This window comes from Mercenaria mercenaria, unplaced genomic scaffold (genome assembly GCF_021730395.1).
Source record: "Mercenaria mercenaria strain notata unplaced genomic scaffold, MADL_Memer_1 contig_2168, whole genome shotgun sequence".
Classification (NCBI taxonomy): Eukaryota; Metazoa; Mollusca; class Bivalvia; order Venerida; family Veneridae; genus Mercenaria; species Mercenaria mercenaria.
In genome coordinates, this window is record NW_026460209.1 from 55,108 (window position 1) to 73,028 (window position 17,921).

A 17,921-nucleotide genomic window follows, 5' to 3' on the forward strand; every position below is an offset into this window, starting at 1 on the left:
TTAGACACTAAGCATACGTGAATTTATAAACTAAAAACCCTTTGTCAAAACCTTTATAATTTATGGAAAGTTCTATTTTTTGCACTGTAAACAGTAAAAGACTGCAAAATGTTGACAGTCTGATCTTCATCGCATGCAAGATATTTTAAGTAAGTCCATTTCTAGCCTAAAATGCATAATTATTAATTTATCCTCATACAGCACAACAATGTCAACATACAAATTACCGGTAATAGGCCTACCGCGAAAATATATGACAATATAAGTTATAGCTATAACTTCAACAGTTTTAAAAACGTCATGACAAAAAATAACTGCTGTAAAAACTAACAACATACTTACAGGTGGAGAAGCCATGATTTGACATATAATCTGTACAGGGCGCTTTTTAAATACATGGGTGAAAGTTAGAAAAACTGAAAATACTGAAAGAAATATCTGGGGGCCAGGGGGCCGCTAGGGCCCCCGGTGGGTCCAGGGCAAAGCCCTGGCTAGGGGTCCAGGGGGCCAGCGACCCCCGGAAGCTCCTGAAATACAGCAATTTCCAAGTACTGTACAAAGTTTTTCCTGATAAGTAGAGTCCACTGTATTTCAGTTATGGAGACTTCTGCAAACAACAATTCAAGACCTTATTTTTCAAAAATTAATTTGTAATTTTATTATTTCCACACTATTTCACAATATACAATGCAATTACATTCAAATTCTTATCATTGTTATTGTTTGTTGCCTCATTGGTATACAGTGATAAGAGTTTCTTCTTTAGGTCATCCTTCTAACTTTTGGCAATGCTATGTGTTTACGTATGTGCCACTGGTTATGGCATGTTGTTTATCCACCCTGTCTTGCATAGATTCAGTGTTCTTAGTACCATTAGAAGAACCCGGCAGAACCTGAAAGTAAACAAATGGACCAAGTATTAAATGGCATAAAACACTATACAGAAGAGCCATAAAAGACATCAAGAACAGTCCCAAATTTAGACATATATATATATAATTATGTATTAAAAAAAATTGGGCATGGGTTCCCCTAAGAAATTGGCTTCTTTGGTTTAAATTGACACTTTGCTGCTGGGCTCATAAGTTCAGGGCAAGCTAAACTAATATTTACTCAGAATTAACAGACCAGTCCCAGCAAGCAACAGTGTATATGGCCAGTAAAGCAAGGAGAAGACAGAAGAAAGGAAGAGGGTGGGGTCACATCCATGCCAAAATTGCCTGAATTAAGGATACAATAATGTATGAAGTTCAGGTAACACTGTTAAAGACTGTGTTTCAGTATTTTGGAGTATGTTTAATACCATTTGAATTTGAGGCATACTTGTCATGGATGCTTGTGAGTTTTAGTACCTCTTCCATATAGATTAAGCATTTATAAACAGATAATGAAAAATCATCTCACCTCAGTTTTCACAACTCGAGTGTTTTTTTCTGGTGTTTGCCGTCCTCGCAGTGAAGTCTGATACCTTTCTTTCCATTGGATTTGTAATTAATCGTTTGTGCAAAATGCAACACATCAATCTATCTAGCCTTCAAGGTCTCACTATCACTATCAGACCATTTCAACCTCTCAGAATCGAACTCGGACAACGGCCATCGCCGTTAAATTTTGTTCTTGGCTTGTTTCTCAATCTCCTTGGTGTTTTAATCCGTTGGTAGAAACTTCATGATGGTCAGATCGATCATTTTCTTCAATATTGTGAACAATCGAAATTAACAGTAATCAACAGGTTTTTGGTTGTCGTAAAAGGAGGTCATAAAGTATCACGCGCGATGAAATGATTCGTAAACCATCGGTTACAAAACGGTTACACACGGAAATTTCAAATAGAATCTTCACTCTTATCCGCGGAAATAACCGATCTACAGTCTATTTTTGGATGAATAATCGCCAGCGTTCGGTTATTTTCGGCTATAGAATAATGTTACATACGGTATTCCTAACGGAAAAGGACGATGCAAGTGTTGCAATCAGCGCTATTTTTAGCATCCTGGAAAATATGAATGCCATTATTTTGCCACTGATAGACGACCGCACTGGAACAATGACTACGGGACGAGTTGACTTGATACCCCCCCCCCCCCCCAGAAAATCTCATCGGATTAACACGAATTGGAAAAATGACCTTTGGGAAGGTCAAAAATACGGAATTCCGTCATAATACGGAAAACTTTCACCCATGTAAATACTTCCACGAATTTTCAAAACTCCGATCAACAACATGAACGGGCGCAGAAAGGCACGTGAGCTAGACCTGTTTTGATTGGTCAATTTCGAACACATGTCGGAAATCATGGGACGGAACTCTTTCGAGTTAATGTTAGATGGTTAATGTTACTAACCTCACGACATGACGAATAGCGCTAAACGACAAAAATGCAATAAAGTATTCACGCAATGAAATTATTTTTGCAGCTTGAAATATTTTAAAGTTTCAGTAGATCTAATGTTGTTCCAACGTTTTTACAACGTCGGAATAGCGATGTCGGATTTTGGTCGCTGTAAAGCCGTTGGAACAACGTCGGAATTAGCGACGTCGGATTTTGGTCGGTGTAAAGCCGTTGGAACAACGTCGGGATAGCGACGTCGGACTTTGGTCGGTGTAAAGTCGTTGGAACAACGTCGGATTCTGGTCACCGACGTCGCGACCCCAAAACAACTATAAAAAGACGTCTTTGCGACGTCGTGTGTTTGCTGGGTACCCACAGGTCGCTCAACACAACAAAAACAAAAATGTTGCAGGCTCGGTTTGATTTAGCCTGTTCATGGACGGTAGTGGAAATGCATGCTATGCTGTAGCCTGCAAGTACGTTGTTTGACAGCATTTATACATGCATATTCTTTTGTGCCCCATATTGCTGCTTCGTAATTTATGACTGACCAAACCATTGTGTCAAAGAGCTTTTTGTACACTTCAAACGGCATTCCACCTTACTGTTTGAACTTCGAGATAAGCAAACATTGTGCTCTTGTCGCAGACTGTGAGACGTATTTTGCTGTAACTGAGTAGTATAGAGTGTCATTTATAAACAGGCCAAGGTAGCGATATTCACTAACAATGTCAAGTAATGCAGACCCACATGTGAAGGAGAGGTATGTTTGTTGAACTGAGTTTGCTCTGAAATGCATAACTTTCGATTTTGAAGCATTTATTGTCATTTTATTTCGTTATACTACTTGCTAAGAACATTTAACATTAATTGTAAATCACTTTCATTGTCAGCGATTAGTACTAGATCGTCTGCATACAGAAAATAGTTGATCAGAGTTCCATCCAAGGTGATTCCAGTGTTTATGGTTTTCAAGAATGGTGCTTAAAACGTTTAGATAGATGATAACATTGTAGTATTTAATAAACATCCCTGTTTTAGGCCAGATTGCTCATTGAACCACTTTAACAACTTTTCATTTATTTTCACGGCACTTGACACGTTCTCGTAAAATGACCTCAGGCTCTATACATATAACTACTTATTCCGATATCTAATAGTTTTTTCAATAGAATGCTTCTCGTGATTTTATCATATGCTTTACTGTAGTCAATGTATGCAATGAACGTACTCTTTTTCTGTTTCTTTCTATTTTCTATTATGTTGGTTAAAATAGAGAGCTGATCAAGAGTACTTCTATTTTTCCTGAAGCCGTTTGTCCGATATTTCATTATTTTTCTCCAGCCATTTAGTAAGCCTAGTGTTTAAAACATGACAATACGCTTTATAAACAGCTGACGTAACGGTTATTCCTTGGTAATTTGATGGGTCACGAAAGTCTGATGTGGTGCTCTTGAGAATAGGGGTTATGATTACTTTTTCCAAGAGTCTGGAATTCGCGCTGTGTTAAAACAAACACCAAACAAACGATGCAGATACACAATACTGCTTGGTGACTTAATTACTTCCGCCGGTATTTCATCCGACCCCGGAGTTTGATTAATATTTGATGTTGATGCAGTTATCGCTTTTTCAACCTCAAAAATTGTTATTCCACAAGTTAGTTCGTTGGAATCACATTCTCGCTGTATGTCTGTTAATAAGTTACTGCTCTCATTTATTTCAGATGTTTTGAACAATTCTTCGAAACATGAGTTTCACTTTTCAAGTGCGTGTACTTATCGATCCATCGTTACGAATGATTTCCATTGGAATTATTTTTTTCGAGTACGTCTTCGGTACGTGTACTTATCGATCCATCGTTCCGAATGATTTCCATTGGAATTATTTTTGTTCTCTCATTACCGACTCCTATCTTACGAATTGTTTTCCAAAAGTCTGTCTCTTATGAATAGCTCAATTCTAATAGTGCATTTTGTGAGTCTTTCCAATATTTTCGTTTTGGCTTTTGAACTTTTCTATCAAACTGCTTACGTTTTGTAACAAAATCATGTTTGAGTGTCTGTCTATTTCGGATATCTTTACACTTCAGCCATTTCCTTTCACATTCGCACATTTCCTTCCACATTTTGGCTTTTTCATGCGTTTTTTCTTATTGCATAGTCCCTTTATTTTGATTTCCTTAGGACTAAGATATGTCTAGATTTCATTTTTCATAATATCGACGATATATATAATTATTAGATTGGACGAGCCGTTATGCGAGTTCAGTATGGTTTTCCCAGCTGTGTGCGAGTCCGAATATATCTCGTGTTTTACAGTTCAATGTTAGATTACCTTTTTATTCTATATCTATTTCATTTTAATTCAAATTAAAACTGATTCACTGAATATTGGTCAGACCCTGCTATTAATTTTTCCATAGGCCTATATTGTAAAAATGACTATGTGGGACCCTCAAAACATTTGTTGATACATGAGGTGCCATTTACTCTATCAAATAGCCTTCCAGACACCAAAAAAAAAAAAAAAATCCATTTTTATATGGGTTTGCCCGTTCCATTCTTTTTCTATTTCCATTCAAAGACAACTACCCTCAACTAAACATGGAATTTAGTGGTGAATTTCCACCTAGTATTCTCTTCACTAAATAACTAATTTCAGATTTAATATATAGCCAGGCAGCTATAAAATACTTCAAAATGCACAGAAAACATTACATTTTAAGATTTTAATGACATTTTCATGATTCGAGGCAACACCTTTTTAACCAATCAGCTGATGTGTCATTGAATGCTACGGGTTACCCTACATATTTTAACCAATCCGAAGCCGGCAAACAATAACAACATTTGACCTAAAGATAATATAGAATTTTAATATACTTGCATTTCAGCTATTATAATTTTAAAGTAAACACTTACCAAAGCAAAAATGCGTTATTTTTACTCTTATCCAAAACCCATATCTCTTGTCCCCTTTTATCTATATTGAGTCATAGTGTCTTAAATCAGCTGTACTGAAAATATGGAGTAAATCTGCAATTTCTTATTTAAATGATCCCCATGGAGTCAATGTTGAAGCAATATGTATGAAACTCCTCCTGTATGGAATGAATATAGTCCCATGTAACCAAATACTACTAACATATACTTTCAAGCATAAATTATGCTACTGCAAATAGCTGCTTTCATATCCCACCCATCACAAAAACAGTGTTTTTCTGCATTATCAACATATCTTCTCATCCTATGGGATTACTGAAAGTGACTTATGCATTTAAAAGACAATAAATAAACATAAGCTGATATTAACATAAAGATTACACACGGTTGATACTGTCATTGCAGTATTTTGCACCTTACATGTCTTTCGAACAGACCTCTGCTGTATATTCTTTTCATCAGTTTTTGGCTACTATGCAACAGATATAAGCATTTTTCCCGTTGAAAGACAAGAAAATAAATAAAAAATGATGCAACTGTAAGCAAAGGGAGGCATAATCTTGCGAGGAATATCAAAATTTCTGTTGAAAAATGTTGTACAACCACCTCTGAAGTGGCATTTTAAGGTTATTTTCACACATATTTTGAGAATGGATATGACAAATACATATCGAGGGCTTGGTGCAAAACTATTGTAAGTGCATATAAATAAAGAACAAGATACAATAGTTTTGCGCCAAGCCCTCGATATTTTAGAACATATTTTTGTGATTAAGAATGCCTGACAAACTTCTCTCGCATGAAAATATTTTGTATAACCCAAAATGCTTCACTGAAAAAGTTAAATATGTATTAGTATTTCATTTCTGATTAATCCTTGGCTCAACTGTGGCATGTTTCTGACTACCTGACTAACAACAAGGCTAAAAATAAGTTATAAAAGCTGTACATCATGCTGGAAAGCAATAAAATATGTATCAACTTACCCCTAAAGAAATGTGTTCAAATGACAAATACCTCTCCTGCTCTATCCAACAAGACAGCACACAATAGACTACTGTTTGATCCTTAGAATGCCTTTATAATGTAACTTAACACTGGCCACTTAAATAATACAAGTAAACTAATTATTTTTTTTGCAATACAACTTCCAGCTGAATCCCACAAACAATACATTTTAATTAATAAGTGATTCTAGAGCAATGTTTATCTAGCTGAGTCTTCACACAAAATTCATGTGTCCTTTCATGTACTGTTTTGATAAAATATTGTGAGCAGCAAGCTTTCTGATATTGTTATATTCTACTTTCAATCTTATTCCTGCTTCCAACTGAGCCTTTTAGCATCTTGACTCTATGATATGTGTTTCTTATAGAACACTAGGACTGACCTTTTTAATATTTGTCTCCTGTCCCTAGTAGGTAGCCTAATCTTACTGACCAATTTCAGAGTGTTACGTTGTGTGCTCGCCTCCTGGACAAGTTATACCAATGACATACAAATGGTAATAGTAGCTTCCTCGTAGAGTAATAAAAGTAAATATGCTCTCTGTTACAAATAGACACCGTCGATTACTTGTTGAAGAATCGCTGAACCAAATCACGCTTAAACATAACCTGAATATAACAAACAGATAGTGACTCCAGGGTGCGCTTCAATAAAGCTTTTATTGCAAAATAAACTTTTGCCACTCTTCTGGTGTATTCAGTTAAGAAATGAATTAATTATTTCCTATGAACTCCGAAAACAAAACATGTCTTGTATTTAGGAACGTTCTCCCTGACTATACACGGACGTAGTCAAAACATTACTTAGCATTTTGGAATTTTTGCGGTTTTCCTTTTGCTGTCCATACGAAATGAGCGTCAAAATTTTCAATGGAAAAGAATAGGGCAAATGTAAATATATGATAATATCTACCTGGCGTTTGGTAGAAAGGTAGGATGACATGATGTCGAAGATATGATAGCGATATTTAGAAAGTAAAACAGCGATTGTAGGATGTTGTCATCCTGTTCATCCTATTATCGCTAACGTATCATCCTTCTACCTATTGGCAAGAAAAAAATATGCATTTTTGTTTAGAATTGACCAAACATTAAGATGTAACGATGGTTTTGCTGAAAATATAAAGTGAAAAGTTTCAGGTAAAATCTAAATATAATTCCTTAAATACTTCGTGCAGCGATAGGTCCTACGTCAGAACTTAGATTTTGACATTAAAATTCACCATGATACCAACTTTTACAGGATACGGGATCAATGGTCCTTTAAACATAATGTACACTCTTAGTCACAAGAATTCATTCATTATTTTCAAACCACTATCATGGTGGCTGATTTCTGCCATGAAGCCATAATTAGTTTTCGTGTTTTCGCCTTGAAAAAAAGAACGAACGAAATACTGCTGCTCTGCCGTGTTTTCATGCTTCTTTGTGTGCGGGCGAAGGTTAAAAGATTTTAGGCTTGAATGGTTTTAATTTATAAATAAGGCATAAGATTCGACATTCGGGCTTTATTTATGACCGTGTTCTTTAATCGATGTTTCTGCAAATTGTCATATAATCACTTAACTGTATGCCCAGGCTGAAGTCAATTTCTTGAAGGGTGTTTCATTTATGCTTCAGACATGTCACATGATTGACAGACGGACGGGCAAACAGGATATGACCTCACGGATGTATGAAATGAACATAATTTTCATATTCTCTTTCGGCCTTACAGCAGAGAGTAACAAGATAGTTGTAAACACTTTCGTGTACCATTGTCTTCCCGTATGTGTCCCCGAAAAGGCACAGACACGAAATGGCAGAAATTAATTAATTGAAGGTAAGATTCAGTTTGTTTCAGAAGTTTTTACTTTTGTTTTACTTTTTGTAAACAAACCTATTTTGTTTTAGATCCTTTCGAACTAGAGCTACATGTACAAGTTACCAAACCAGCAGGTGAGACAAGCACAGAAGGGAATCAACGTATTTATCAAACCATGAAAAAATACGTAGAGAGAATAGAAACACCAATGAATTCTACTGATCAATCGGTTCACCGCTTGCTTGGCTACATAAGTAAACTTAAAGAGTGTAAGATTGTTGATGTTTTGAAAAAAGAGAAATATGCCTACATCAAAGTCCACTGTTCTACTTGTGAGGCGATTCAAGAGTTTCTCAAGTTAATCAATGGAAACGAGTTTCAGGAAGAAGTAGTTGTTCTACGAAAATGCTTAGAGAGGGAGGAAAACATAAAAGTACATGATGTGATAGTGAGCTGCTCGTCGGAAAGCATAAGAAATACAAGGAAGCGTCTATGTGAGTATAATGTACATGTATTTTAAGTGCTCAGGTGGCAAGAGAAAAATGTCGTTATGTTTAAGCACAAGAATCTTGTTTGCCCAGTAGTTTTATACATGTATTATTGATTTAGAGATACCTTTAAAAAGACCGATCTTTAATGTTTTTATTACATAATTTGGATTAATTAATTTAGATATAATTGTATCATTTCCTGAACATATATTAAAAAGAGACAAATCTATAGTTTTTGAACACTCTCGCCATTTTCTGATGATGTGAAATCTCGAAAGCATATACCATTATTTATTACTAATAACAGACAGACGAAATTATTCTATTATGCTAGCCAAATCTATTCTTGCACACGGGCCTGGCGTTTTCGGTGCTTTTACACATGCCGGCAAAACCCATCTCGACCCCCATGACTCTCGTGCTGTTGATTACAACAAGCGATGCATGCATTGATTATGCATTGTTTATGTAAATTACGAAAATAAATCAGGTACATTGACAAACTGTTTCTCCGAGTACATTACAGCATATTTCTCGATTCAAAAGCGTTATTTGATGGTACGAACATATTGTTACACTACAAAATGGAACTTTGTTATTGTGTCTCACTAAAATGTCTTGACGGCACTTCTGCTTACGGACGCTTTATGTACATACTCTACTATAAGAAAGGGTGCTTCCAAGAAAGTAATTATGTTTGTTCTATTCATTCTTCTATTTGTAAAATACGGTATGCAAGAAAAATAATCTGTAGATTACGTTTTTTCGAATCAAACAAATTTATACCAGTGTTTTCGTGAACTTGGACTGTATCTTCAAAGGATATGTAGAAAGTTTTATGTCAATGTATTTACAAAAGGGCTAAATTATTTGTATAGGTATTTTTATTTAAGCATTTTTTTCTCCTTCTTTATAACATGTACAATATATATGCATATAAATTTAATGATATTAAAGGGTTGAACCACGAGTTCTTACAACATCAGTAAACGATTCTCCCCAAATATGTATACGTAAGTGGTGGATAAACAGATATTCGTTTGATTTGTCGTGATTGCAATTTCAAATATAAGATTTATTGTTACCGGGAGGATTTAATTGTTTGCCCATTATTCGATTAATTGTCATAAAGATCTAAATGATTAAATATTATGTACCAGTATATTATCAAAAATACAGGCCCATTGTTCAAAACTTTCGTTTAATTTAACGAATCGTTAAGTTAACGGTCGTTTAATTTTAATTATTACGTTAGCTAACGAATTGTTCAATGTTCTGTTGTTGAAAGTGCCGTTAAAATTTTCGTTAGCTAACGAATCGTTTAATCATTTAACGAATTGTTAAAAAATTTAACTAATCGTTAAAAATTTAACAAGGACATCATATCCCATAATACACCACTTTTTACACTTCCTCTTATAACACTGAAAAAATGCTTCAATACCAAAAATTGTATTACCTTTTGTGTAGTTTTACATGTTGTCCATGTATTCCTATTTTCTTGCATATAATTTGTATGCAATTACTCTTTCCTTTAACTATTAATGTCACTGACACTTGACAGCACATTTAGTTGATTGTTGTTCTAGTTCAAAATACAAAACAACAAGTCAACACTATGTAAAGTGCCATTAATCTTTTATGTTTTGTAACACGTTTTCGCTACCTTCTCTTTCGTTATTCTCCATAGATTATCCACTTCACAACTCAATATTTCCTAGGTATATTTAATACATCCACATTCAGAAATAATTCTGCAAGTTATATCCAGGATAATATCCAAGCACTTTTGTTATTCTTCCATTTTTAATGTTAACATCTGACAAAATGTCACCTCAAATGAAGTACTGACTGTATTAACTCCCTTTGATTTTTGAGGCCCCACATCGGGGTATATTTTTTGTTATTTTCTTTAAGACAGTCAATTTATTTGTGTCGTGTAGAAGCTGTTTTCACTGACCACTTGTACTTCTCAGATATTATTTAGGAATATAGAAACAATTATTTCAAGAATGACACAAATTTAAAATTAAATGTAAAACAGCAGTTTATGTTCCTTAATATATGAGCCGCGCCATGTGAAAACCAACATAGTGGGTTTGCTGTTCGCTAACAGTTTCTCTAACTGCAATAGGCTTTGAAAGCGAGCAGCATCCGCGTAGTCTGGTCTGGATCCATGCTGGATGCAAACGCACTATGTTGGTTTTATCATGGTGCGGCTCATATAATTATCTCCCTTTTGTTGATCATGAAATGGTTGATAAAGACTGTTTTAAAAAGACTTTTATTAAAATAATCAGCTTTAAAAACCAAGTTTTAAACAGAGGCGATACTCACAAAAAGATGTAAAAATAAATAAAACATGCATTGTACAATTTGTACATATAAATTTGGCTCTATTTTTTATTTCTAATTTTGTACATTTTAGTTCCTGTTTGAATATTAATTGTCATCTTTAATATTCAATCACTTTAGAAGATATACTTTAGTCTAGCAATTTAAACCAGAATTACTTCTCTAAATTAATAAGGTACTTGAATAGAATATATTAAAAGTGAAAAATGTCATTAGATACAATCAAAGATGTATGTATAAAATTATTTTTATACCTCTTGGTTCAGTTGATTAGATGTGCATGGTTTGAAAGTATAGCACTGACCCTTAAGATAGGTGCCTGGGATTTACATGTGAAACTCTGTCTCATTTTCAGGCAGAGTTAAATGCTAGATAAAAATAAGAATGCTTAGAAATATTGATATCAAATTTGTCCTGCATGAACACTTTAGATCTTACATGAGACTTGACCCCCTAAGTGTTCCCAGGGGTTTGAGCATGACAAATTTATACCAAAAAATAATAAAGATTGTTCCATACTACATTAAACAGCTAGTTTGGAAATTTGCTAAACATGCAAATGTATAGTCTACAAAGAAAAAAATTAAATGTATATTGCCTCAATGTGTACAGTAAGTGACCAGTATGATTATGTCAAACATTTAAATTACAGACTTATCTAAATACTATGAAGCCAGCTTATAAGTTTAAAATCTTATCCCAAAAATAAAAAGTATCATTTTTACACTTTTTAAAAAAAAAAAAAAAAATGTTTCAAATTAAGCTACATCATGTACCATTTTGTAGACAGAAATGACACAAAATGTGTTATTTTGTATTTATTTCATTAATAAGAATTTGACCTTTTGCTGCTATATATGCCTCAACAAAACATAATACCACCATTCACATAATTCAAAACTTAATTGGAGTATTCTCCGTAGATTTATGGTATCTAGTATCTTATTTTAATTAGTATTTCCAACAAAATATATAATTAACATTACCAAAACTTCAGCTTCATTAAAAAAAAAAAAACAATTTAAGTGCCCCAATGTCAGTCTGTTACATGAAAATAAGAAACTTCAATTCCCAAATGCAGTAAAACTGCATGTTTTCAGTGACAGTGACATTTAGTATTGATGTATTTAGATTTCTCAAATGAAGTTACTTAAGGTTAAATTTTGCAAAATTTGTCTATTCACAATGAGAGAATCAATTTTCGGCTTATTAAATTTCCAGTACATCATTTATAGATGACTTCACAATGATATCAAGTGCATATCAATTAAAGGGAGGTAATTTTGCACCATACTACAAACATGGGGAATACAGACTTGTGTGATAGTTTTATTGTTCCCTTAGTGTATACAATTAATCAAATTGTTGTCTTTTATAATATTTGTATTTTATAACCCGGTTGTAATAAAAAAACATTGTCTCTGTCTGTCAGTAATAACTATTACAGACAGACGTTGGGGGGTTCGTTTTGAGGAGGCTGCGCTTTTGGTGCGTGGCACTCCCTGTTTGATATTTTTCTTTGTTTTTAGATAAAAATGGTTAGAAGAATAAAAACTGAAACAGAGAATCAGCCAAAATAATGTCTGGATATACATGTAATAGAATATATTTAAAAATCCATTTTATTGCCTGTGATTACTATCACATGGGTAATATTCCATGACATTTGTTATTATTTTAGACAGAATAAAACCACATAGAGGTATATAAAATCATGAATTGTGAAAACATTAAATATCAAAATGTATTGTCCCTTAGGAAAGAGGAAGGCAGTAAAGCTGCAGTTTTACAGCATTATATTTCAGGGCATTCAAAATGCAGTTTTTAGCAGTTATTTTTCTTCAAATGCCTGCATTAACATATTAAATAGAAAAGCAGTGAAAAAGCAGTGAAATTGTAGTGAAAAATCAGTTAAATTGGCCAAAATATGGAAATGAGCTAAGAAGTATAATGATGTCGCAAACAACTACAACAAAACTGCAGGATCAGTTTTATGCAGTTAAATGTCATCACAAAATACTGCAAAAATACTACAATTCTTGCTTCAACCGTTTAAATGAATCACCAAAAAACTGCAGAAGAACTTGCATTAACTTGTCCAAGGGGAGTAATTCATTCTATGCTTTCTTTTGAATATTAAACTGTGATTTTTTAACCAGCCATAAAATGTACAATGAGATGACTTTCTATTTAAATACAAAACATCAGATTCATTTATACAAGTTATGAACTGGTTTGTCCTTTATCTTAATTGTAAATCCTTTGAATTTGGATATTTTCACCAGTTTCCACCAAATGACTATAAATCCAATCAGTCTGTGCATGAGTTTCACACTTTAGTTTAAACAATATTTTATTTTATTTTTTTTAAGCAACATACACATAACATGTACAGCAAATTCCTTTCCATTTTTTAATCCTGCCTTATCAGTTAACTCTATTAAAACAGTTGTTATCAATTATTTAAGTCTATTTGTGCATCATTTTGTGTTAAACATTGTTTTTGAGTAGTTATAATCCATTTTTACTTTTCACATGCTTTAGTTTTCACTGTGACCGGCCATCTTTCGCACTGCATTATGGGACATCAGGAAGAGCAGTATTTTTAGCAGTTTTTTTAATACTGCTGTTCATTAAAGATGCTAAAAATACTGCTCTTAGAAAATAACTGCATTTAACTGCTCGTAAAACTGCTTTTTGTGAAAACATTTACAAAAACTTCAAAATATCTACAGAAAACTGGCCACCACTGGTTTTTCAATCCGCCAGTTTAATGCAGTTTCTAAAAAAAATGCTTTTTACTAGTCATTTCATGCTGGAAACAGTTTAAATAACTGGCAAAGAAGGCATTTTTTTCTGAAAAACTGCCGTTCCACTGCAAAAAAACTGCAAAATTGAGCAGTTTTTCCCCCTACGGGATAGCTTAATTCTTCTGACAAAATGCGGCTGATTTGATAATATGTGACCATAAATTTTTACCAGAATTATTATGAAACTTACAAATTATGTACACAATATCAAACTTTTTTGACAAAGTAATAAGGATTTGGCATTTTTGTACTATATCATTCAAAGGTACAAAATGATAAGATAAAAGATAGTACTGTACAAAAAAATAGATAAAAAGTTCCTAGTCCAAGTGTATGAACTTTTATTTTCTGCTTTCGTCTTACTTTTTTTCCAGTGAACAACAGACTCACAGTGAAAATGGAAATATGTGCCCTTTTAAAATATATATTTATCATACTCTCAAATCCTGTTGCATTATTTGGAAACATTATATAGATCAGCCTTAGTCTTATTCAGTTAGTAAACTATAAGGAAGTAGACTATTTGTGTAAATGTGGCACCTGACAGCATTTTACTTACTCCACCATTCATTACATTCTCCTACACACATGTAAAATAAAATTATGTTGGTGTATTATACCTAGATGTAATGTATAATGAGTTTGGACAGAAAAATAACCGAAATGTCCAACTTAATTTTCCTTTCACTAAACCATTTGCATGCAGTACATGCAATTAATATCAGTTACTGTAATGTTTGTGGAAAACTTCAAACCTAAGCAGGTACTAGTTAGACACTTTGCCAGTGGACTAGCCTGTGACATGTCCAGGAAGCAGCAGCTGTGATTAAACAAAGTTAAAAATTTCTCTATGTTTTATAGTTAAATTGAAACAATTTAAACTACTATCCAACAACTATCTAATTTCTAACTGTAGACATCCTTTATCCGCTTTCTCCTTTTCAACTTATTTCTGTCCCCATTATTTTGCATGTCATGATCTTTGTGAGTGTAAGATTTCATATCTTCTCTTTTTATGATTTATAAAATAACAATGATTTATATGTAAAAGGCCCTTAACTGCACAAAATATGTTTAACAAACTACTTAAATTCTGTATTATCAAAAATATATAGTTAGAATGCATGTATGTTAGCAGCCTAAATTAATTTCCAAGTTCAACTTATAGCGCGCTGTAACAGAGATGTCTGGGTAAATCTAAATCATCAGACATTTAGACTGAAAAAAGTAACCTCTGTCAAGCCATTTTCCTTATTTTCTTTGCATTTTGCTTTTGCTAAAATCACATGACAGATCTATGCTTGACATGTAGGTAGCATTTTCATAATGAAATCACAACATGACAAATTTGTTCATGGAAACTTAGATCATACACCGCCAGTATAATTTGGGGTCTCATTTTTAGCTGATTTTGCAGTTTGTGTGTTAGACTGAAAATATTTTTCTTGCATCAAACATGACCCCCACTTTTTTAGTTTTATTTAGCACTGACAATATTCTTCAAGAAAATGTAGGTTACAGACATTTAAAATGGGTTCTGTTGTGTTCTGTGGCCATTGGAAATAGGTCAATTATATATAGAATAAAGAACAAAAACTATTTAGTGTGTTATAACCTCTAACCCTCTTCATAACACTTATCATTAAGTAGGTACAGACACTCAACATTTATTTTGAAAGTGACTACAGTTGAACTGGCCTAAATTGCCACCTATTAAGCAGCTGCTTTTCTTAAGCAGCCAATCAGCTAACTTCCCAAACTGACTTCACATTCTTATTTCAACTTGTCTGAAGCAGTCACCTGCTTTAAACAACCACTTAATACTTCCAAAAAGGCATCATAATAAAGAATAATAAATAAACAGTTACAGGAGATATACTGCCTAAATGGCTCAATGGTTATGTAAGATGTTCCGTTAGGGCAAGCGCCTGCTTCCGGTGAGCGCAAAGGAAAAATTGTATGGCGAAGTATGACAGTATGATGGTGAAGCGTGACAGTACGATTGTTGAGTGTGACAGTACACTGGCAAAGTGCAGTAGGCTGATGGTGAAGCACGGCAATACAATGGCGATGCACGACAGTTTGATTGTGAATTGCGACAGTACGATGGTAAAGCGCGACAGCATTATGGTGACACTACAATGGTGAAGCGCGACAGTGCGATGGCGAAGCATGACACTGATGATGAAGTGTGACAGTACGATGGCAAAGCACAACAGTATGACGGGCTGTCACCATCGTACTGTTGCGCTTTGCCATCATACTGTTGCGCTTCGCTATCATACTGTCGTGTTATCACAATCGTACTGTTGCGCTTTGCAATTGTACTGTCACACTTCGCTTTCGTTCCGTCGTATCTTCTCGCTTCATGCTCATTAGGAGTAGGCGCTGGCCCTAATGGAACACCATGGTTTTGTGTGTCTCTGTTGTGTTATACAAAAGATGTTGGAAAAGTACTGGTAACTCCCTTGCTTGACACTCAACATGTAACTGGGGTTGTTTCAGATGATTTAATAAGCTTTTGGTCACACTCATGTTATAGTTTATCATAATTATGCTACTTCTAATAGTTATAAATTTATTTATTTTATATATTATCATAAATGTTAATCATATAGTGTACCTGTCCATTTTTGTTTAATATACTGTATCTATTTTGGTAATTCAAAGAGTTTTTAATATAAATTGAAATAAAAACTACAGGTACATGTTCAAAATATTTAGTTTACAAAATTTATTGGCACATTTTAATACTTCTAAATGTTGGTATTTACTTACAATAAGTAACAGTTTTTATCACCTCCCTTTATAAATACAGCACATGAATCAAGCATGTTTCTTACTTAAATATAATTATGTTTTTCATTAGTATTAACAGTTTATGCAAGAGAAATAAAGGTACATAGTACACATCTGGGTTAGTTTTATACAGAATAAAGAACAATTTAGATGATGGGCAATTGCACAGGATCAAGTTTTTTCGTTACTCTTGTCAGGGCCTCATTCACTTTTTTTATTTTGATATGTTGTAAGCAGAAAAATCGAAATAATTTAGTAAATAAAGAAAAGTATGCACTTGATCTTTATAGAGATTTCTATAAAAATAGGACAGTTGATTGTTAGGCATTGTGTATTTGCCTATCGAATTTCCTTTGTCATATTCTCATTGTTGTTAGCAACTTCAAAATTTGTTGGTATTTTTTGAGGTTGTGTTTACGATTGCAAAAAAATACAAATGACGTGGAGATCAACATGTATTTCTGAACTAATGAGAAGAGGTATCTCCTGCTTTTCTCTTATCCTGCATTACTGGCTTTTCCAATAAACTATTTGGCATTTCAACCATATTCAGAGAGAAGGTCAGGAAGTATAACGATGAAATATTTGTTTATTTAAGAAATAATAAGTTCACAAACGTGGTCTATCGTAGAATAACCCGAGTTTTGAGTTCTTATGCGTAGGAATATATCACGACGGCCGTAGGCCTGAGTGATATATTATTTCGCATAGAATGGTAATTTTCCAAACGTATTTGGTAAAATTATAAAACGTTTTATTAAAAGAGGTTACGACACACCTGTTTTAAGACATATCGCATGTTTAGTGTTCAACCCGTATACAGTTGGACACTACGCTTCCCTTTTTGATTGTGTCTGACGGAAGGGGGAGGACTCTATGATAAGCAGTTTTTAAATCCTACCAGGACTGAACTGTTTTGATATCTGTCTTCTGGCCTGTTTCGTCGGGCCCTTAAGGGTGTTTCTCTTGTTGCTCTGTCTTCTGGAAACGCATTGAGTACATACGTTTTTGGTTCTTAAGGTTTGCTTTTTATATATTTATACACGAGCATTTTTGTGTTTTACATGCCATGCCTTTTGGTTTCCATTACGTGTGTTAGTTGGTGGGGGTAAGAGTGAGGTTGGGTGTGCACCATAAACCGGTTTAAGCTCCCCAGTGGTGTTTTTGCCACTGACCGTTCAATGGCGGTGCACCACTGTGTTCCTTTGTTTGTTCGTTTTGTCCTCATGTGTCGGCTTTGTGTGTGTGCGCGTGCACGTTTGCGTGCTGTGGGTTTCGTTTTGGGGAGGCGCGTTTTTGGTGCGTGACATTCCCTGTTTGATACTTGTCTTTGTTCTTTATTCTACGATAAATCACACTTGGGAACTTATTATTTCG

The 17,921-nt window shown here is 34.1% G+C and overlaps 1 protein-coding gene across 1 annotated transcript in view; it reads left to right on the forward strand.

The window, feature by feature from the left end:
• LOC128552217 (uncharacterized) overlaps window positions 1-8,583 on the forward strand; it is a gene marked incomplete at its 3' end in the record, with an annotated part of 44,201 nt that extends 35,618 nt beyond the window's left edge. The window contains exon 12 of the mRNA XM_053533248.1: window positions 8,179-8,583. Within this exon, the coding sequence (XP_053389223.1) occupies window positions 8,179-8,583 (405 nt within the window). The remainder of the gene's footprint in view (window positions 1-8,178) is intronic.
• Between the last annotated feature and the right edge of the window lie 9,338 nt (window positions 8,584-17,921).